Source organism: Bos indicus x Bos taurus, chromosome 28, assembly GCF_003369695.1.
Source record: "Bos indicus x Bos taurus breed Angus x Brahman F1 hybrid chromosome 28, Bos_hybrid_MaternalHap_v2.0, whole genome shotgun sequence".
Lineage (NCBI taxonomy): Eukaryota > Metazoa > Chordata > Mammalia > Artiodactyla > Bovidae > Bos > Bos indicus x Bos taurus.
Genome location: NC_040103.1, coordinates 9719592 through 9742703, shown reverse-complemented (window position 1 = coordinate 9742703; position 23112 = coordinate 9719592). Strand labels below are relative to the sequence as shown.

At 44.5% G+C, this 23112-nt stretch overlaps 1 protein-coding gene across 1 annotated transcript in view; it reads right to left on the bottom strand.

The window, feature by feature from the left end:
• The window catches only part of RYR2 (ryanodine receptor 2), an 830352-nt gene extending 807497 nt beyond the window's left edge, over positions 1 to 22855 (bottom strand). Inside the window, exon 1 of the mRNA XM_027531123.1 lies at positions 22471 to 22855. Within this exon, the coding sequence (XP_027386924.1) occupies positions 22471 to 22518 (48 nt within the window). The 5' untranslated portion in view covers positions 22519 to 22855. The remainder of the gene's footprint in view (positions 1 to 22470) is intronic.
• Positions 22856 to 23112: the final 257 nt, after the last annotated feature.

Genomic DNA, 23112 nt, shown 5'->3' with positions numbered 1-23112 from the left:
ATGATCAAAAACCTTGAAAACAAAATGGAGAAAATGCAAGAATCAATCAACAAAGACCTAGAAGAATTAAAGAATAAGCACAGAGAGATAAAATGGGCTTCCCTGGTGGCTCAGCTGGTAAAGAACCCACCTGCAATGTGGGACATCTGGGTTCAATCCCTGGGTTGGGAAGATCCCCTGGAGAAGGGAATGGCTACCCACTCCAGCATTGTGGCCTGCCTGGAGAATTCTATGGACTGTATAGTCCATGGGGTCGCAAAGAGTTGGACAGGACTGAGTGACTTTCACTTTCACTTTTCATATATAAAACAGAAAAACAACAAGGACCTACTGTATAGCACAGGGTTTAATATCTTGTAATAACCTATAATGGAAAGAATCTGAAAAAGAATAGATATACATATACATATATATGTATAAATGAGTCACCATTCTGTATATCTGAAGCTAACACAACATTGTAAATTAACTGCTTCAATTTTAAAAAATGGTTTTAAAAAGCTTGAGCATATGTATACTCTGGTCAGCAATTCCACTCACAGATGTACACCAACTAGAAAATACATATATTTAACAGGTTCATTTAACTATTTAATATTTTAGAATACCAATACCAGTTTTATTCCTAATAGAGAAAGCTGCAAACAACTCCATGTCTATCCACAAACTGTGGCATTGTTACTGTCGCTGTTGTTGTTGAGCAGCTAAGTCATGTTTCTTTGCAACCCCGTGGACTGCAGCACACTAGGTTTCCCTCTCCTTCATTATCTCCTGGAGTTTGCTGAAACTCATGTTTATTGAGTCAGTGATGCTATTTAACCATCTCCTTCTCTGCCACCCCCTTCTCCTTTTGCCTTCAATCCTTCCTAGCATCAGAGTCTTTTCCAGTGAGCTGACTCTTTACAACAGGTGGCCAAAGCATTGGAGTTTTAGCATCAGTCCTTCCAATGAACATTTGGGTTGACTTCCTTTAGGATTGACTGGTTTGATCTCCTTGCAGTCCAAGGGACTCTTAAGAGTCTTCTCCAGCCCCACAGTTCAAAAGCATCAATTCTTCAGTACTCAGCCTTCTTTATGGTCCAACTCTCCCATCTGTACATGACCACTGGAAAAACCACAGCTTTGACATACATGGATCTTTGTCACCAAAGTGATATCTTTGCTATTTAATATGCTGTCTAGGTTTGTCATAGCTTCCTTTCAAGGAGCAAGCATCTTTTAATTTCATGGCTACAGTCACCATCTGCAGTGATTTTGGAGCCCAAGAAAATAAAATCTGCCACTATTTCCACTTTAATGATGGGACCAGATGCCATGATCTTAATTTTTAGAATGTTTAATTTTAAGCCAGCTTTTTTACTCTCTTTACCCTCATCAAAGCACTCTTTAGTTCCTCTGCACTTTCTGCATTGGAGTGGTATCATCTGGGTGTCTGAAGCTGTTGACATTTCTCCTGGAAATCTTGATTCCAGCTTGTGATTCATACAGCCTGACATTTCACATAAGAGATGTGGGTTTGATCACCTGGTAGAGAAGCTTCCCTGGAGGAGAAAATGGCAACCCACTCCAGTATCCTTGCCTGGAGAATCCCATGGACAGAGGTGCCTGGCGGGCTACAGTCCATGGGGTCACAAAGAGTTGGACATGACTGAAGGGACTTAGCACTGAAGCATGCACATTCTACTTAACTCCACGGACATAATCAGATATATAACACATAGTCCTTGTCTGCTAGTAGCTCTTCCTAAGACTTAATTTGCCTCTCATAGACTTTTTTTTTTCCTATTAAAGTTTTAAGTACATTAAAAAAAACTTTTAAAATTAAAGTGTAGTATAAAACATTCATGTACAGTGAGGTACGTATATCTGAAAAGTACAGCTTGGAGAACTTCTGCAATGTGAACACATGTGTGTTACCACTACTCAGATCAGACATAGAAGCCTCCCTCAGACTCCTGCCCAGTAAGTACCTGCATCTCCAAAGGTACCAATATTCTGACTTCTAGCAAAATAGATTTGTTCTGCCTGTTTTTACAGTTTATATAAGTAGGATGATATCATATATGCTCTTTTGTGGTTGTTTTCTTTGGCTTAATATTGTGTCTGTGAGATGCATCTGATGCTGGCTCATAACTGTCATAGCTCAATGCTGCAAAAGTAGGAAGAGACACCTGGAGTCAACAGCAAGTTTTGCCTTGGAGGACAACATGAAGCAGGGCAAAGGCTAAGGAAGAGTTTCGTTAAGAGAACACACAACACAAAAGATGACTCTACACATGGACATCACCAGATGGTCAATATTGAAATCAGATTGATTATATTCTTTACAGCCAAAGATGAAGAAGCTCTATACAGTCAGCAAAAACAAGACCAGGAACTGACTGCGGCTCAGATCATGAGCTCCTTATTGCAAATTCAGGCTTAAAATGAAGAAAGTAGGAATAACCATTCAGACATTCAGGTATGACCTAAAACACTTTATGATTATAAAGGCTTCCCTGATAGCTCAGTCTGTAAAGAATCTGCCTGCAATGCAGGAGACCCCAGTTCGATTTCTGGGTTGGCAAAATCTGCGGGAGAAGGGATAGGCTACCCACTCCAGTATCCTTGGGCTTCCCAAGTGGCTCAGCTGGTAAAGAATCTGCCCACAATGTGGGAGATCTGTGTTCGATCCCTGGGTTGGGAAGATCCCATGGAGAAGAGAAAGGCTACTCACACCAGTATTCTGGCCTGGAGAATTCCATGGACTGTATAGTTCATGGGGTCGCAAAGAGTTGGACACCACTGAGTGACTTTGACTTCATTTCACTATGATTATACAGTGGACGTGACAAATACATTCAAGGGACTAGATATGATAGAGGGCCTGAAGAACTATGGACAGAGGTTCATAACATTGTACAGGAGGTGGTGACCAAAACCATCCCAAAGAAAAAGAAATGTAAGAAAGTAAAGTGGTTTTCTGAGGAGGCTTAACAAATAGCTGAGGAAAGAAGAGAAGCAAAAAGCAAGGGAGAAAGGGAAAGATATACCCAACAGAAAAGGGAAAGATATACCCAACAGAATGCAGAGTTCCAGAGAAAAGCAAGGGGACACAAGAAGGCCTTCTTAAATGAACAATGCAAAGAAGTAGAGGAAAACAACAGAATCAGAAAAACTAGAGATCTCTTCAAGAAAATTGGAGGGATCAAGGGAACATTTCATGCAAGAACGGGCACGATAAAGGACAGAAACAGTAAGGACCTAAGAGAAGCAGAAGAGATTAAGAAGAGGTGGCAAGAACACACTGGAGAACTATACAAAAAAGGGCTTAGTTACCAGGATAACCACGATGGTGTGGTCACTCACCTAGAGCCAGACATCCTGGAGTGTGAAGTCAAGCAGGCCTTAGGAAGCATTACTACAAACAAAGCTAGTAGACGTGATGGAATTCCAGCTGAGCTTTTTCAAATCCTAAAAGGTGATGATATGAAAGTGCTGCACTAAATGTATCAGCAAATTTGGAAAACTCAGCAGTGGTACTAGTGGTAAATAACCCACCCACCAAGGCAGGAGCACCACCTAGGAAGCCCCATCTGGGCTAAAGGGGCCAAGGAAGCTGCAGAACAGGATGCTGCAAAGAAAAAATAAAGTGCTGCTGGCAACCTGTGATTAAGAAAAATACAAAAGAAGAAAGGTTTAAGATAAGCTCATATTCCCTCACAAATACTTGACACACAGGAAGTAATAAATATTAATCCATCGTTGGTAAATGCAGGAATATGCATACATAGATAACTGTGGTCCCATCCAATACATTCATAATATCACCATTCAATGAAAACATCAGTTTAACATATGATCAATCCAATATTTATAGCCTTCATAATGAACTGGAGAAACCACAAATCAATTAAATAAAAATGTAGTTAAATAAAAATGAGAGCCTGAAAACTTTTTAATTCATCACCTACCTCAAAAAATATAGCCTCTGTCTCCTATAATTTACAGTAACTTCTCTTCTCTCTTCCTCACCCACATGAAAAACTGTTACACTTGTGATATTTCAGTTCATGACACAGAAGAATCTTATCAAAAAGACTTGAGCAATCATTTTCCCCTACCCATAAAAATTGGCTGAATTTATCTAACCTTAAAACTAGACTCCATTTATCCACACTACCAGGCCCTTCCTTGGAAGTTGTCCTGCTAAATTAAGCAGAGTTCTTGACTCTGATGGTTTGAACAAGCGGAAGAGGGTGCCGTTATTCATTTTCTCTTTTATGCAAAGATCTGCAAATCCTTCTCTTTGATTTATTTAGCAGCCTCTTTTGGTCAGACTTTAGTTTGCTCCATTATTCATATCAGAAGGCAACAGCATAAACCATCACTAATGCTAAGATCTGAAAATCCATTTCTGTATCCTGAGTCTATCCTCAGTCATCCAGCTTGCCTACATACACACCACCCCCTTACAAAACTCTGGGCTTCAGACTGCTCACATGTATAGAGAAACAGAGACATGATGGTCCTGCTCTGTCCCTACTGTGCCTGCATGAAGCCGGTGTCCTGTACTGAATCATTGGTACCATTCTCTACCAATGGCTTTGCTGGGGGCCTCTCCAGAGTCATATTCATGTTTGTGAGATCTTACGCCCGATTTCTTGTTCTGCCCACCAAATGAAATTCTCAAAATATTGTTCTGTTGAAAAAGTCCTTGGCAGGACCAAAACTGGAAGATGTTCTGCTAACAGTAGACATAATATTGTTATCATTCTACAATGAAAATGTTGGGAAGCTGTCTCACCATCTTCTAACTTGTGCTTGAGTGTTACCACCCTCATCTCCCCTTCTTTCAACCAGGATCGTAAGCAGTACAACCAGGCAAAAAGATGGTAGAGTCCCAGGAGTAGAGAGGAAGAAGTCTCTAGACTATATGGCCCAACGCCTCTTTTCCTTCCATGAATTTCCAAAATCCTCTTCTACATTTGCACAAGAGTAATTTCCTTCTCTAAGAAAGGAGGCAGAACTGGATAGGTGTGATTGGGTAAGTCTGAGTGAGAGCCCATTCTAACATTTAATTCTGGCACCTAGAAGAGTGAAAGGTAGAGCCCTTGACCTTCTAAACTATGAGGATCTCCCATGCCTAGCAAATCCTGGCAGTCCTGGGCCTAGCTGGGCAAGACCAAGAAACAGATAACATGACTCAACACTTCACCTAGTGCGTTACTGGTTGAAGAAAGTTCTTAAAAAAGTACAGACTATGTAAATTTAACTAACATTTGGCATACACATATACATTACATACCTATGTGTGCTGCAGTGTGCTAAGTTGCTTCAGTTGTGTCCAATTCTATGCGATCCTATGGTCATAGCCCACCAGGCTCCTCTGTCCATGGTATTCTCCAGGCAAGAATACTGGAGAGGGTTGCCACGCCCTCCTGCAGGGGATCTCCGCAACCCAGGAATCGAACCCATGTCTCTTACATCTCCTCCATTGGCAGGAGGGTTCTTCGCCACTAGCACCACCACTAGAAAAGGTAAGATGTGCTGTATCTAACTTGATAGAGGCAAAGGTGATATACTTTTATCTTAATTATGTGTCTGATACATGGTCAGCATGCAGTGTGGCTAGTTGAGAAGATCCTATCATAACCATCATCTCAAAAGGAGTTTTCTTTTCAGACCTTGTTGTGCGCAATGATTGAGGCCCTGAAGAGATTAAGACAATTCTTTGTTGTTAAGTGCAGACATCTGTTGAAAGCTTTTACTTTTATATCACTGATGTTAAGTATGAAACCAACTGGGATTTGCATACTTAAATGCTATATATACTTACTGCTCAAATTTTTTTTCAAAACAGATCTTTGCAAGCTATAAATTGTATCTGTGGTGTGCTGCCAATTAAATTAACATGTAAGCTTTATGGGAATTAAAATATCTCAGAAAAATGTAAATTGCTTAATTCTCTGAAAAATTACTGAAATTGACATAGCCAGCTAAACTACGTATCACAGTAGGAGAGCCAAGGGCAGTTGTTACCAGAAGAACCATTTTGTCTTCTAAGATATTTTGACATGTTCCCCTGATCTGAACTGTCAGAAAACCGTTCTAGCATATTCCATTTGCTGAAAATTATTTGTGAAAACGTACATAAGCCCTGCAATCTTTTTGAATCAGTAGCTATGGAAAAAAATAAATAAAGCCACTAGCGAGATGAACTTCTCCCACTCGTCCTAATGGATATGCTAGGCTGGATTATTTAATCACCAGCACCATGCAACATCCAAACAAAACACGCCCAGCTTAGGATCAATGAAGCTCTAAGTTTAATTGCTTACTGCAAGGTTCCCAGCAGAAAATGAAAGCTTTCGAAGCTAACCTGAAACCAAATGAAGATAGTGTGTGCGCTCAAACGAGGCAAAGTAGTAAGTAATTCTCTGCTAAAAGAGAGGATGTGTCCATGTATTTGTGTGCACAATTATGGCAGCAGGTGGAGGGCGGGGCAGTCTCTAGCCTGACCCGTATCTAGGCCGTTGCTCCACTGAAACCATCGATGGATTACGGGCTCTCCCATAAGGAAAAAAAAGGGGGGGGGGGGCGGGAATAATCAGTAGCTTTCTGTCAACCTTGCTTCCCCGTCAAGCTACCACCTCTCCTCCTCATCCTCCTCATCAATCGATGATATCTACCTGTGTCATCTAACTCTGCTTCCCACGCCCTCCTTGTCTGAGAACCCATCCATTTCCGTGGCTTTGCTCTCACACCAGTGGTATCCAAATCTTAGGTCTCAGCGAGGCTGTGAGGGAGCACCTGTTCCCGGCCTCTCTCCTGGCTTATAGAGGCCCTCGGCATCCCCCAGCTCAGAGAGGCATCGTTCCAATGCATCTGTCTTCACATGGTCTGCTCCCTGTATATCTCCACATCAGCTTCCCTCTGCACGTGTCTCAGTCCAAATTTCCCCCTTTTTATAAAGACACCAGGTCATACTGGAGTAGAGCCTACCCTTGCTGCTGTGCATGCTGAGTCATGTCCAACTCTTTGCAAACCCATGGACTGTAGCCCAGCAGGCTCCATGGGATTCTCCAGGCAAGAATACTGGAGCAGGTTGCCATTTCCTCCTCTTGGAGATCTTCCTGACCCAAGGATTGAACCTGTGTCTCCTGTGTCTCCTGCATTAGCAGGCAGATTCTTCACCACTGCACTACCTGGGAAGCTCCAGAGCCCACCCTTATGACCTCATTTTAGCTTCGCTACCTCTGTAAAGACCCTGTCTCCACATTAAGACCACATTGTGAGGTCCTGAGGGTTAAGACTCCTATTGAAACATTTGGAGAGGGATGTAAATCTAACTATAACATACCTTAAAATCAGGATGTCTCAAACTAACCCCACCACCTTCCCCTAAAACGTGCACTTGGACCATGTTTGTTTGAGTCTCCCAGGCTCATCCCTATCTTTTGCTTTTCCTCACATCGAATCTGTTATCAGTCAATCCTGTACACTCTTCCTCCAGGACAGCATCTCTTAAGTCTTCCCCCTCTTTTTCATTCCCACAACCACCACACAAATTCAGGCTGAATTACCTTGCACTGAGTACATGGTGACTGTCCTTAATAAGCTTCTTAGCTCTGGTCTCTCTCTGATCTCACTATATCCCAATTTATTTTATAAATTGCTGCCACATTAATCTTCCTGACAGACAGCTCTGACCCATTTCCCTCACGAGAGAGGAGGAAAAAAAAATAATAACTTCAAGAGCCTTTCTTACCTTGTAAATTCAGTATAAATCCCTGTCCCTGGTGGTCTCAAGTTCCCACCCTTCAGGGATTAGCCCAGCCCACACTCTCACATCATGTCTTTCCCAAACATGGCCCCATGTATTTCCGGCTGTTTCCATCAGAATCCTGCCAAGAAAAGAAACAGCAATCTCAAAGGGCTTCTTTAAAAGGCACTGAAGGAAGAGATCAAGGAGTGAGCATGGAGGGTACTGGAGCCCAACAGAGAGGGAGAGACATCCAGTGACCAGCCACAGTGGGAAGCTGGTACCAGGCCTCCATCTGAAGCAATGAGCAGAAGTGATGAGAGCTCCCTGGCACCCAGCAGAAACAAGCACCTCCTGGACACAAAGAGGTCAGAGACAAGTGAAAAAAAGCATCGAGGATGAGAAAACAGAGAGTACCAAGCCACTGCCTCTACTTACATCCCTTCTCCCCTGGGATCCTGTCTGCCCATCTCCCCAGACTGATTCACCAAAATCCTATCCATCTTTAAAGGGTATATGAGTGACATGAAAGATAATTCTTTCCTGGGAAAAGCAGCACTCAAACAAAAACGCACACGTGTTTAAGACTTACTGAATTCATAATTAAATGAAAGCACCAGTGTGACATTGCCACATGTTCAAAGGAAAAGCCAAAGAACATATGAATATATGCATCCATCAGGAAACCTGAAATGAATGTGCTTGCTGCTGCTGCTGCTAAGTCACTTCAGTCGTGTCCGACTCTGTGCGACCCCATAGACGGCAGCCCACCAGGCTCCCCCGTCCCTGGGATTCTCCAGGCAAGAACACTGGAGTGGCTTGCCATTTCCTTCTCCAATGCATGAAAGTGAAAGGTGAAAGTGAAGTTGCTCAGTCATGTCCGACTCTTAGTGACCCCATGGACTGCAGCCTTCCAGGCTCCTCCGTCCGTGGGATTTTCCAGGCAAGAGTACTGGAGTAGGGTGCCATTGCCTTCTCTGATGAATGTGCTTGCTGAGTGCAAAGCTGCTCAGTATCCACACCTGCATGCCACCAGATACAATCTGCATTTTCTCTGATCAAGAATCCAAGATCCAGGAACCATTACCATCAGTTTTCTACAACTTAAAGAGTTGTAAAATAGCTCAAAGTTGAACGAAAGGTAAAGATAACTCAAGTGAGGGACTGATGGAGAACAGGGAACCCATGATTCTTTTCATTATTGGCCAAATTTAGTCTTTCACAATCTTCCCTGACTACTGGAAGGGAGGAAGAAAGGAGGAAAGGAAAGAAAAGGGTTTTGGCATCAGAAAGACCTTGGGCTCACCACCAACATCACTTACTCATGAACTGACCTGAAGTAAGTAATTTCACTACCTACAGCTCAGTTTCTTGATCTGTACAATAGCAATTAACTGCTTTATGGACTAAATGAATTGCTCTGGGAATCAGATGAATGGTGGCAATCCTGAGCCAAATAAATGGTAGCCAACATACCTGACGGAGAAGGCGATGGCACCCCACTCCAGTCCTCTTGCCTGGAAAATCCCATGGCCGGAGGAGCCTGGTAGGCTGCAGTCCAGGGAGTCACGAAGAGTCGGACTGAGCGACTTCACTTTTACTTTTCACGTTCATGCATTGGAGAAGGAAATGGCAACCCACTCCAGTGTTCTTGCCTGGAGAATCCCAGGGATGGGGGAGCCTGGTGGGCTGCCGTCTATGGGGTCGCACAGAGTCAGACACGACTGAAGTGACTTAGCAGTAGCAGAAGCAGCAACAGCAGCAACATACCTGAGGTCCTTTTGTTTTCCATCACTACAAATCATGGAGTTAGACCAGAAGCTCCTTTTCAATCTGAAAACTGTGTGACTGTAAATGCTGTCTCCTCCATGAAGACTTAGACCATCATCATTACCAGACATGGACCCCTGCTTCCTCAGCATCTTCTCCCATACCAGTTCTCTGTCTCATGTCTACTCTGTAGTAGAACATTTACTCTCTCCTTATTCCCCATCCAACCCACCACACATAAGAAACTCAGGCCAAGGGGGAGAGAAGGGATGGATTGGGAGTTGGGGATTAGCAGATGCAAAGTATCACACACAGGAAGGATAAACAATGAGGTCCCACCGTACAGCACAGGGAACTGTATTGAATATCCTGTGATAAATCATGATGGAAAAGAATATGAAAAAGAATGTATGTATGTATAACCGAGTCGCTCTGCTATACAGCAGAAATTAACACAACATTGTAAATCAACTATACTTTAATACAATAAACTTTAAAAAAAGAAACCCAGGAACAAGCTCAGATACTTTGGAGTTCTAGCACACAGAATGGCCCCTGATACACAGTAGGTACTCCACAAATATTTCAAAATGAACTCAAAGAGAAGATTAATCAAAACCACAGTGAGCTAAATAAAAAAAGGAAGATATGTAAAATGGCAAAAAAAAAAAAACAGAGAACTATCACATAACCCCACTAGAATGGCTTTTCTCAAAAAGATAAGAAATAATAAGTGTTGGTAAAGACACAAAGAAAAGAAAACTCTTGTGCAATGTTGGGAATATAAGCTGGTTCAGCCACTATGGAAAACAGTACTGAGAATCCTCAAAAAAATTAAAATAGAAAAAACTACCATATGATCCAAAAATCCCACTTCTGAGTATTTATATGCATGAATCAAATACACACACAATGAAATATCATTCAGCCATAAAAAAGAATGAAATCTTGCCATGTGCAACAATACAAATGGACCATGAGGGTATTAAGCTAAGTGAAATAAGTCAGACAAAGACAACACTGTACGATCTCACTTATAATGAGAAACTAAAAACAAAAACAAAACCACCAGACTCACGGAGAACAAATTGGTGGTTGAAGACTTGACTCATTGGAAAAGACTGTGATGCTGGGAGAGTTGACTCATTATCTGATGCTGGGAGGGATTGGGGGCAGGAGGAGAAGGGGACGACAGAGGATGAGATGGCTGGATGGCATCACTGACTCGATGGACGTGAGTCTGAGTGAACTCTGGGAGTTGGTGATGGACAGGGAGGCCTGGCGTGCTGCGATTCATGGGGTCGAAAAGAGTCAGACACGACTGAGCAACTGAACTGAACTGAGGGAGGAAGGGGGGGTGGTGGCAAAATGGATGAAGGAAGTCAAAAGGTACAAACCTCCTTGATTTTAGTTATGAAATAAATAACTCCTAGGAATATAATACTAGGGGCTTCCCTAGTAGCTCAGACGGTAAAGCATCTGTCTGCAATGCAGGATACCCAGGTTCAATCCCTGGGTCGGGAAGATCCCCTGGAGAAGGAAATAGCAACCCACTCCAGTATTCTTGCCTGGAGAATTCCACGGGCAGAGGAGCCTTGGCGGGCTACAGTCCATGGGGTCGCTGAGAGTCGGACACGACTGAGCAACTAACACAGGAATATAATGTAAAGTATGGTGATTACAGTCAGTATGATATTACTGTATTGTGTGTCTGAAAGTTGCTAAGACAGAAGATCTTAAAAGTACCTGTTGCTGTTGTTCAGTCACTATGTCATGTCTGTTTGCAACCCCAATGGACTGTAGCACACCAGGCTTCCCTGTTCTTCACTATTTCCTGGAATTTGCTCAAACATGTCCATCGAGTCGGTGATGCCATCCAACCATCTCATCCTCAGTCACCCCCTTCTCCTCCCGCCTTCAATCTTTCCCAGCATCATGGTCTTTTCCAACGAGTCAGTGGCCAAAGTATTGGAGCTTCAGCTCCATCCGGTGGCCAAAGTATTGAAGCTTCAGCTTCAGTGTCAGTCCTTCCAATGAATATTCTGGGTTCATTTCTTATAGGATTGACTGGTTTGACCTCCTTGCAGTCCAAGGGACCCTCAAGAGTCTTCTCCAGCACCGCAGTTCAAAGGCATCAATTCTTTAGCACTCAGCCTTCTTTATGGTCCAACTCTCACATCCATATATGACTGCTGGAAAAACAACAGCTTTGAGTAAATGGATCTTTGTTGGCAAAGTGACATCTTTGCTATTTAAACGCTGCCTAGGTTTGTTGTAGCTTTTCTTTCCATAAGCAAGCATCTTTTAATTTCCTGGCTACAGTCACTGTCCATAGTGATACTGGAGTCCAAGAAAATAAAATCTGTCACTGTTTACACTTTTTCCCCATCTATTTGCCATGAAGTGATGGGACTGGATGCCATGATCTTAAGTTTTTTGAATGTTGAGTTTTAAGCCAGCTTTTTCACTCTCCTCTTTCATTCTCAAGAGGCTCTTTAGCTCCTCTTCACTTTCTGCCATTAAAAGTGGTATCATCTGCATATCTGAGGTTGATATTCCTCCAGCAATCTTGATTCCAGCTTGTGAGTCATACAGCCTGGCATTTCACATGATGTACTCTGCATATAAGTTAAATAAGCAGGGTAATGATACACAGCCTTTACATACTACTTTCCAAATTCTGAACTAGTCTTTTGTTCCATGTTCAGTTCTAACTGTTGCTTCTGGACCTGCAGACAGGTTTCTCAGGAGGCAGGTAAAGTGATCTGGCATTCCCATCTCTTTAAGAATTTTCCACAGTTTGTTGTGATCCACACAGTCAAAGGATTTAGCATAGTCAATGAAGCAGAAATAGATGTTTTTCTGGAATTCCCTTGCCTTTTCTATGATCCAAAGGATGTTGGCAATTTGATCTCTGATTCCTCTGCCTTTTCTAAATCCAGCTTGTATATCTGGAACTTCTCAGTTCACATACTATTGAAGCCTAGCTTGAAGGATTTTGAACATTACCTTGCTAGCATGTGAAATGAGTGTAAAAAAGTTCCTATCACAGGAAAGATCCTATCACAGAAAAAAATATAAAATCTTTACATGTGGTGATGGATGTTCAACCAAACATGCTGATCATTTTGCAATATATACAAATATCACTATCATTATGTTGCATATCTAAAACTAATAAAATGGTATTTGTGAACTGTACCTCAAACAGATAGACAGACAGACAGGTGGATGGATAATAAAGCAGCCTCACAGGGAAAAAAATAAAGAAAAAACAGGACACTGGAGCAGAAAGGGATGGGACCACAATTATTGCTTCTCCTTTCCCAATTCATTCATCCTCTTTTGCATGAGCAGGACTCAAGCTGGGCTAATATTTGCAGGCTTTCCTGAGCGATGCACTTCTCTGAAGCAGCAGCGAGACTTTTAAACTCAGTAATAATACCCCCTCTTCAGGAGATGATGGTCCCCTTTACTGTCACAAAGAGGACAGCAGCAGAACTGGAGGCTTTAAGCTTCTTTGACAGCCATCAATCAGAAACAGTTCATTCCAGCTTTTCATTTGTCTGTGACTCAAGAGGAAATGTTCTCCTGACATGTCACTGAACCTACCAGCCAGAACTTGTAAGCCGATCATAACTCCCAACAATGGGCACTCTTAAAAGACATCATGTCAGATGTGTCCAGGACCAAAGGGGATGGAGGGAATATTCTATAACGAGAGAGATAAAAGAGTGCCGAGGATTCAATTCAGTGAGTGTGGGCGAGTATCTGTCCCTGCTAACGTTTTCAAGTACCCTAATCATCCTTCAACGTGCTGTTCTTCTCTGAAAGGACTGTGTTCTACCCGATGGGATCATAATTGTACGTGTCCCTGAAGTACTTTATGATCAAAATTTGGTAAAAAGAAATATGGAATATTTTGAAATATTCCATAAAATAAATATGAAATATCTTTCTTTCGTGTGTGTGACCAAAATTTCCACATGAAAATGTCTTTGTGTGTGTAAAATAAACACAGACTTTCAGTTCAGTTCAGTTCAGTTCAGTCGCTCAGTCGTGTCCGACTCTTTGCAAACCCATGAATCGCAGCACGCCAGGCCTCTCTGTCCATCACCAACTCCCGAAGTTCACCCAAACTCACGTCCATCGAGTCAGTGATGCCATCCAGCCATCTCATCCTCTGTTGTCCCCTTCTCCTCCTGCCCCCAATCCCTCCCAACATCAGAGTCTTCTCCAAATGAGTCAATTCGCATGAGGTGGCCAAAGTACTGGAGTTTCAGCTTTAGCATCATTCCTTCCAAGGAACACCCAAGGCTGATCTCCTTTAGAATGGACTGGTTGGATCTCCTTGCAGTCCAAGGGACTCTCAAGAGTCTTCTCCAACACCACAGTTCAAAAGCATCAATTCTTCGGCACTCAGCCTTCTTTACAGTCCAACTCTCACATCCATACATGACCACTGGAAAAACCATAGCCTTGACTAGACGGACCTTTGTTGGCAAAGTAATGTCTCTGCTTTTCAATATGCTATCTAGGTTGATCATAACTTTCCTTCCAAGGAGTAAGCATCTTTTAATTTCATGGCTGCAGTCACCATTTGCAGTGATTTTGGAGCCCAGAAAAATAAAGTCTGACACTGTTTCCACCGTTCCACCCACTGTGCCCTGCATCTGCCTTGGCTCCCCAGTGAGAGTTAAGTTCTTCTTCAAGAAACTGGCAAATACTTACGATTGCCTGGCGACAGTAGGTGCCAGGCACCGTTGCCTAGTGGAGGTCTCATCTGGGCACACGTGTTAGTGGTTCTTGCTCTGTGGACAGAACTCTGCTTGGATAATGGGCACAGAGGCAACTCTGAACACCCCAAGTCAGCAACATGGAAAACTTCAAGTTTCGATTTCCAGAAGAAACATCATTGTAGGACTCTTACTGGGCCACTGGAAGCAGGAAGAGCAGCTTTTTATCTGGGCTTTGAGGCCAACTATCTATAATGTTTAGGAAATCCCAGAAATATGGGTCAATTCTTCACCAGCCCAAGGAAAAAAAGGGAAGCCAGAGAAGCACTTCAAAGCTGAGATGTTGGAGAGCAAGACATCACTACGAGTTTAGTTGCTGATGCTGTGATCCACAAAGATGAAAATACCCAGGAACCCCCAGAATCATCCAAAGTATGCATGTCCAATATTTGTTCACAGAATGTATTATTAACATATGATGTTCTATGCTTGTGCTAAAGGGCCCCTTATTTGTCTATGAACTTCTAAGCAGCCAATGGTCATATGAAATTTTTTTTAATCCACAATAATAGTTGATGTGCTTGTTATACATAGCGCATCATAGGTACAAAATATATATTTGTTGAAAGCATAAGGGAAAAAAGATATAGAAGAAACTATCCTTCAGCTTCTAGATTCTGAATCTAATGCATTTGTTTGACTGTTTATTACAAATAAATGACAATGGATGATATTGTGGGGGAAAAAATGTGATGGCCAGTCCCAGGGCAAGGTTTTATTACACTCATTCTTCTAAATGGTTTGAGTCTGGCTGACCCCAGGACTCTTCACAAGACAATGAGCCGCTCAGAGGTAAACAATTCCCCATTTTTCAGTTCCCAAAAGAATTTTTATGGGACCCTCACCAATCCCAAAGTTACCCAATCACTTAATGGCCAAGTCCCCATCCCAACATTCTTCTCATAATTAATGAAGACGAAAGTAAGTGGATAAAATCTCTCCACTAGATGCCCCTGTAATGCCCAGGAAATCACCTCACCATCTAGAAGCTTCTTATTTGAAGAACAGATTGTGAAATGAACCCAGGGTCTCTCCTGGGCAGCCCCTATCACTCAGACTCACTTAGCCCTTCCTCTATTCCCCTTCTTGCTTCGTTCACGTGTCTCAGTCACTGTCCTCTCATTATTTCCTCACAAGGGTGAGACCTTGCACGATGGGGAACCCAAGTAAGGTGTCAAGAATCAGATTATTCTGATTCAAGGAGAGAAGTCAGACTGTGTATGCCAGGAATTCAGAACCAAGGAGTGGTGGCAGGAACACAAGGGGGTTAAGGGGATGCAAAGGCAGGAGGATCCAAGGTGAGCTGCAGTGGCTGGGAAAGGGGGAATGACGAGGGCTAGCACAAGTGCTGGGGTGTGAAAGAAATCTAGACCTGAGCTAGGTGGCCAGGGAAACAGTGACAGGAGGTGATGACAAATAAAGAATGAGAGGAACAAAAAGAACTGAACTAATGCGCTTAGTATCTTTAGGTTTTCAGGAAATTTTTTAAAAACTTTCATGAGTCCCTAAACTAGGTCCTGGTGGACTCAGGTGCTTTTCTGGAGATTAGGATCACACTGGTATGTTTAAGCCAGACCCACTGGCCAATGCACAACCACTGGGAAGAAGAGCCACTGGGGGACAGAATGCACACATACTCAGGATGGTGTGTACAGAGTAGGAGGGGATGGTGTGTACAGAGTAGGAGGCCTGTTAAAACAGGCCGTAGGCAGCTGGAAATGAGAGTCCAAAGGCCAGCAGATATGGGAGGGTTTCTTCTATGCAAAGAAACAGCACTGGGAAAGTTCGTGTCATTCCTTTGGCTCCCAGAGCTGGATGAAGCCACAGTTATGCTTTTCAAACTCTATTACCCCAAGGATCCCAGACCGTGAGGCACAGATAAGCTCACGAAGACAGAAGAGTGAGAACTAGAAATAGGACAGCAGCTTTGGGGACAACTGAAGATTTGGAGTAGACAAAGTGAAAAGAACCCCAAAAAAGTGTGACTGGAAATCTACAAAAATAACTTAAAATGTATCCTAGCTCCAGAGGCAGACAGAGGAGCTTCCAAAAGGAGAGCCAGGTTGGTAGAGTTTGGTGAGGTCTCAAGGAACAGGATTGGGGGGGAATATTTAGATTTGGCACAGAGGAGGTTACTGTCATATCATCTACTCAAGTGATTTTAACACAAGTGAGCTAACACTTACCTGGAGTGGTGGAGACAAGCAGTGGGTGGAGACCACATCTTAAGGAGTTGAGTGGTGAAAGAAGGCTAGGGTCAAACAAAGGAATTTTAAGACAGAAGAACTTAGCATGATTCAAGATTGACCAGAGGGAACAAGTGGAGAGGGAGGCAGAGAAAGGATGGAATGCATGCAAGATGCCCATCGTGGACCAGCGAGCAAGTACTGTACTGAGATCTGAGACATAAGCGGGATTGCAACTTTAGAAAGGAAGAAAGAAATGTCCTTGTCAGCAGCTAGGACAAGAGGCCAGATTTAGACAATGAACCCTGTGAAGGCAACAATAAGTCTAAAATGGAACAGGTGGACTTAGATCTACTGTACAAAGAATGCTGTGCTAATAATCCAGAATTATGAGCAATTCTTCAGAGATTGTCACATACTTTGCCTTACTCTAATGCTGCTATCAGAGAAGGCAATGGCACCCCACTTCAGTACTCTTGCCTGGAAAATCCCACGGATGGAGGAGCCTGGTAGGCTGCAGTCCATGGGGTCGCAAAGAGTTGGACATGACTGAGCAACTTCACTTTCACTTTTCACTTCTATGCATTGGAGAAGGAAATGGCAACCCACTCCAGTGTTCTTGCCTGGAGAATCCCAGGGACGGGGGAGCCTGGTTGGCTGCCGTCTATGGGGTCGCCCAGAGTCGGACACGACTGAAGCAACTTAGCATCAGTAGCAGTAGTAATGCTGCTATTATGGGCTGAATGTTTGCATACTCCCAAGTCTCCTGTGTTGAAATCCTAACTCCCAAGGGGACAGTATCAGGAAGTAGGAGAGGTAATTAGACCATGAGGGTGGGACCCTTGTTAATGGTGTTAGTGCCCTTACAAGAAGAAACAGACTCACAGACTTAGAGAATGAATTTATGGTTACCAGGAGGGAAAGGATGAGGGGAAAGGATAGTTAGGGAGTTGGGGATCAACATGTACACATTGCTGTATTTTACGTGGATAATCAACAAGCATAGCACAGGGAAACTCTGCTCAATGTTATATGGCAGCCTGGATGTGAGAGGAGTTTGGGGGAGAATGGATACATGTGTATGTATGGCTGAGTCACTTTGGTGTCCACCTGAAACTATCACAACACTGTGAATCTGCTAAACTCTAATATAAAATGTTTAAAAATAAGTAAATAGAAGAAACATAAGAGAGATGATTTTTCTCTCAGCTATATGAGGATACAACAAGAAGACAGGCATCTCAAACCAGGAAGAGAGTCCTCATCACATACTAGATCTGCCGGCACCTTGATCTTGGCTCCACCAAACTCCAGAACCATAAGAAATAAATGTTTGTTGTTTAAACCACACAGTCCCTGGTATTCTATTACAGGGGTCTGAACCAAGACAGTCATTAATCTGCAGTGTGATGCTGGGCCAAACCATTTCACCTCTCTGAGCTTTGCTTTATCTGCATAATGACAGGGGAAGGAGACACAGGGGAAGACAGGGTAATGTTTTCCAATGGTCTCTTCCTACCCAAGTATCTCGGCGTTTCTACATGTGCTTTTCCCATCTAATTGTTCCATGCCAGCCTCTAAATCTTTGCTTTGCAATTATAATTGCAGACCACTTGTTTTCCTTACACTGAATCCTTAATACCTAGCATCATGCCAGGCACATAGAAGGTATTCAACAAACGTTTTTTTAAATTAACAAAATCTCCATAATGTCAGAGTTTCGGGAGACAAATGCGTGCCTTGTCATCACTCCCTCTTCCCCAAGGGCTATTTACAGAAGCACAATCACCCAGAAGTTGTAATCCTTTCTCTGGCCATTCAGCCTTGATAAAAACACTTATCTAAAGCCAAAGGACAAACAAGATGGAATGTCAAGTAAATTAGTGCCCTAAGTGTTTCAGATCCTGCCCTTCCTGCCAATGTGCACACACCAATTTCTAGATTAAGAAAAATAAGTGAAAAAAATAAGCCTGGGTCGGCTTTCCAACAGTTCCTTGGGAAAAGAAAAGAAAATACCACAGTGCATACCTACTGATAGCTCCTCATGCCTTCATTATCAAGGGAGCAAAAAGTGCTCACCCAGAATCTGGTTTGTACTCTGTGCCATTCCCATAGCTAAGAAAACTGACTGTGTCTCCTCTTCGCTGTAAACCAAAAACACACTTCAGCAGCTGATAAAGCAGGCTTTCTCTCCTGGAAAAGACATCCACCTAAGATCTGAGTTTTAGTCTTGGTTCCACACGGCTGAGCAGCTGACTTTGTACAGTTAACCTGCCTGGACCTCTATAAACTGGGGCTACACATTCCAGTCTGATCTATTTCCCTGAGTTGTACACTGGCATTTACACGTTATAATCACTCTTGTGGCTCAGCTGGTAAAGAATCCGTCTGCAAAGCGGGAGGACCTGGGTTTGATCCCTGGGTTGGGAAGATCTCCTGCAGAAGGGAAAGTCTACCCACTCCAGTATTGCAGCCTGGAGAATGCCGTGGACTATACAGTCCCTGCAGTCACACAGTCAGACACAACTGAGCGACTTTCACTTTCTTTCACCATTAATTGCTGAATCCTTTCTGAAAAGCTTCCTATCAACAGCAAGTCAGATGTGGAAGCATTGAGAAGAAATTTATGGTGAAATATTTCATTCTGCAAAGGAAGACACATTCCTATCAGAAGAAATTCTGCAACCTGGATTAAGTCTGAAGTCTCAACCTTTGCATAAACGCAAAACTACAATACACAGCACACCCCCAGAGTAACTCCTCTGTGCTTACACAAAATGAAAGAAAAGCGAAGCACTTAGGAAAAATCAACTCCAGTATTTTACATCATAGTTTGCTTACAGTTAAGGGATTTCATCATCGCTATTCTGGTAAGCTAAGGATATTTTTAAAATAAAATAAACAACACGTCCCAAATCATGGTTGTGTGTGGAAATGATAGTGAATAAAATCCATTATGGGCTGAAGATGTATTTCACAATAGGATTCTTCTAAGTGTCCAGCATGTTCAGCGTTTACATGTATATATTCTTAATTTCTCTCACAGATAAACATATCAGAGTAGGCTTGCTTCTAGCTGGTGGGAAAGCCACTGAATGGATGATAATCTTTCATCTGTGTAAGCGTTTAAAAAGAATATTAGCAAACTCACAACTGCATAATGGAAAAGAGCTAGGAGAGAGACCAACAGGGGCTAAACAGTGACAAAACTCCCCTTTACAAATGAAGAATTAATTAACTGATTAATTAACAGCAGCAGACATAACTCAGGGACAGAATCCATTCAAGGCTTTACTTTTGCTTCTTTTACAGTGATCATAAACCTCTGCAAGAAGAAGACGGAAGAAGAAAATCTTTCTGTGGACACAAAGATGCCAAAGATTCAACAATGCACTGCTGTGCTTGAATAAAAATCCACGAAAATATTTAAGGTGCTCTACTCAGAATATAAGATATGTCTGGTCAAATTCACCATTATGGCCTTTTAATGACTAACAGTTTGACTTTTTTTTTTTTTTTAAGCAGGACAGTTATCCATAATCTGTAACCATTTTATGTAGATGCGCAGGTTGTTAATACTCCCTGGGCTACCAAAAACACAGAGAAAAAAATGCTCCCCCCTCAAAAAAGGTAAGAACTACATTCTCTCCATTCCTACTTCCATTAACATTTCTGAACCAACAACATTCTCAGATTAACAGAATAAAATAGAAAGGAGCAAGGGCAGACAGAGGAGTGAGAAAAGGTTTGAGAGATTCTGTATTAAAACTAAAATTTAGGGGGAAAGGCATGTTTTCCATTTAGATGTTCATGCCACACCACACCAAAAAAATTCCCCTGCTCCACCAAGCTACCTCCTTCAAGGTCATTTATCATCAGCACAACAGCCTACGGATGTTTTATTAAAAGAAAAATCCCAGCCTAGGACTGCCAGATCTCTACCCAGGACCCACTTATCAAAGGTGTCGCTGGGGCTGACAGGCAGCTGTCCAGGGGCACAGACTTAACATTACTTTATATGTACAGAAGCCCATCAGCAAGCACATTACCTCGGTCCCCATTAAGTATTCTGATAACACCACCTCCATGAGCTCCGCTTAACATTTAAGCCTACAGGAAGGCCTTGAGTGCACAGAGCCTTCCAAAATTTTCTAGCTAATTTTAACCCTATGGAGTATGAAAAAAAATTGAACTTAGAGATTACACTGCAACTAAATATTTTACCCACCCAAACAAAAGCTTTCACGGTACTGAGAAACATCTTTTCATGTGGCTTTTTATTAGTTATTAGAAAAGCATATAGACAGTTTTCCACTAATAAATAAATAAATAAATAAAGGTAAACTGTCTTACTAGTAGGCTGAAAATACTCCTGATGAGCAAGGTTTTCCTGAACTGGTTCTTTAGAGCTGGGTGGTGGAGCAGTAGTACCACCAAGAGCATATGTAATGGTGCATGACTCGCAGCTATTAGATCAAATCACTGGCCAATCTGATGTGTACCCTGGATTTTATTCTTTCTAAAGCCCCTACCCCCAAGCAAAAATGAGTGCAAAAAAAAAAAAATTAGAAGAGCTAAATGGAAAAACAGGCCACTTAGAACGCTCTTGGACAAATGTACTGTTTTCACTCGTTCAGGACCCAAATACATCATCTAGGCTCTTTTTGCACCCAGAAGTTGCTATCTGGTTAATATTTCAAAACCTAAGTCTCGCTCTAATTGTGTGTGACTGTGGGGTAATTGTAAGTGGGCAGCGACAGCTTTTTCACTGTTGGGGAAAGAAGAGACTAGAGAAACTGCAGTCTTTGGCGGGGGGATGGGAGGTGGAGGGAATCCTGGAAGGGAATATCCTTCGGAGAGGAGGAGGCAAGTGCAGGGAAAGGAAAGACCCAATGGATGCTGTAAACGCTAACCCGGCGATTCTTAACCAGAAGTTACGACATTTTCTTTTGCCAAGGAGCTCTCCAGTCCCAGCTTCGAGGGGACCAAAGCCTCACCCAGGGAAGTATCTGCAGCGTTCGGACGAATCAGCGACAGGAAGGAGCAGTGCAAAGAGGTACTTAAGGAGAAAAAATTTTATTAGTGTGAAGCCAACCTTTCCCTGCTGCCACTCAGTATGGAAATTCCGGACAGCCTCCCTGCCCTTACACACACGCGAACACACACACACACACACACACACACACACACACACACACACTTTGCTGCACTCAGTGTTCAATAAGCCAACATTTAGAGAACGACGCGTTCGCGAGGTCCCCCGCCGCCCCCGCGTGCGCGTGCACAGACACTCACTTCCCATCCCTTCCACGTTCTGCGAGCAGTCTCAGCACCACCAACGGCCCAAACCCAGGCACCTCGATGTCCACGGAGACGACTCTCCCTCCCCTGAGCAGCACCTCGACTTGGGGGCAGTCTCAGGACACGTCCTGCACCCGCTTCCCCGACCCCCGCCACGCCAACTAGGCGAATCCCCGGGTTGCGTGACTGCGCGCGGGTCTAGCCCGAAAGCCGAGAAACCGCGCCGCAGCGGAATTCCGGGCAACAACCGCGTCCCCGCCGGTCCCCGCTCCCCACGGCCACTCAGTCTGCACTGTGCCCCCGGCTGCCCCGAAAGTCCCAGCCTCGCCGACCGGTCAGGCTGGATCGGCAGCCCCCGAGTCCCCAGACTCCCGGGGCTCCGAGGCTCCCGATCTCAGCGCCCCGGGACCAAGCCAGTGCGCCGCCGGCCGCTCTTCGCGCTCCGGCCACGCTCCGTCTCCGGGCTTTACACACGGGCGCACAGACACGTACCTCCCTTCCCTCGCCCCAGCACGCACACCTGCGCCCCCCGGGAGTTGCCCGCCTCCTCCCGCATCGTCGGAGGCAGCCCCCTACCCGTCCGCGTGTCCCACTGCCGACTGCCGGCCAGCGGATGCCCCGGCTCCCTCTAGCCGCCCCCCCTCCGGGGGAACCCGAGACGCGCGGCGCTTACAGTTCGCAGGAATTGGATCTCATCCTCGCCTTCGCCCCCATCGGCCATGGCTCTGCTCCTTCTTGCAGGGGCCGGCTCCCGAACCCCGCGGAGCCCGGCGTCGCTGGCGGTGGCGGTCCCTCGCTGTGTCCCCTGCTGCTGCTGTTCCTGCTGCCGGGAGCCGGGGGCGGGAGGGGTCCGAGGCTGCTGGGTGCCGAGCGCCAGGCGGTCCCCGCCTGCAGAGCGGAGGAGGAGGCCGGCGGGCGGGGGCGGCGGAGGCGGGAGCCTCCCTGCGCCGCACTGTGCGGGAGGAGGGCGACCCGGCCCGGAGGACGCGGGCAAGTGGCCCCGCAGCCCCGCCGCGCTGGCTTCGCGCGCCCCGCCTGCCGCAGGCGGACTGCTCGGCCCCGGCTCCTCCGAGCGAGTGCGCTGAGCTGGCGGAGCCCGGGTGAGTGCCGCGGTGGGGGCGGGGAGTGGGGGCGGACGGGCGGGGAGGAGCTCGCCGGCTCCCCTCTGCTGCAGGTAATCCGCAGCCCGCTCCTCGGGGCCACCAAATCCGAGGCCCAGCGCCGCTTACTGGCCGCTCCGGGTATCGGAGCCGGAGCGCACCCGATGAGCGCGCAACCTTCCACCTGCGCCCTTCTGTTTCCCTGGGCTCCTGCA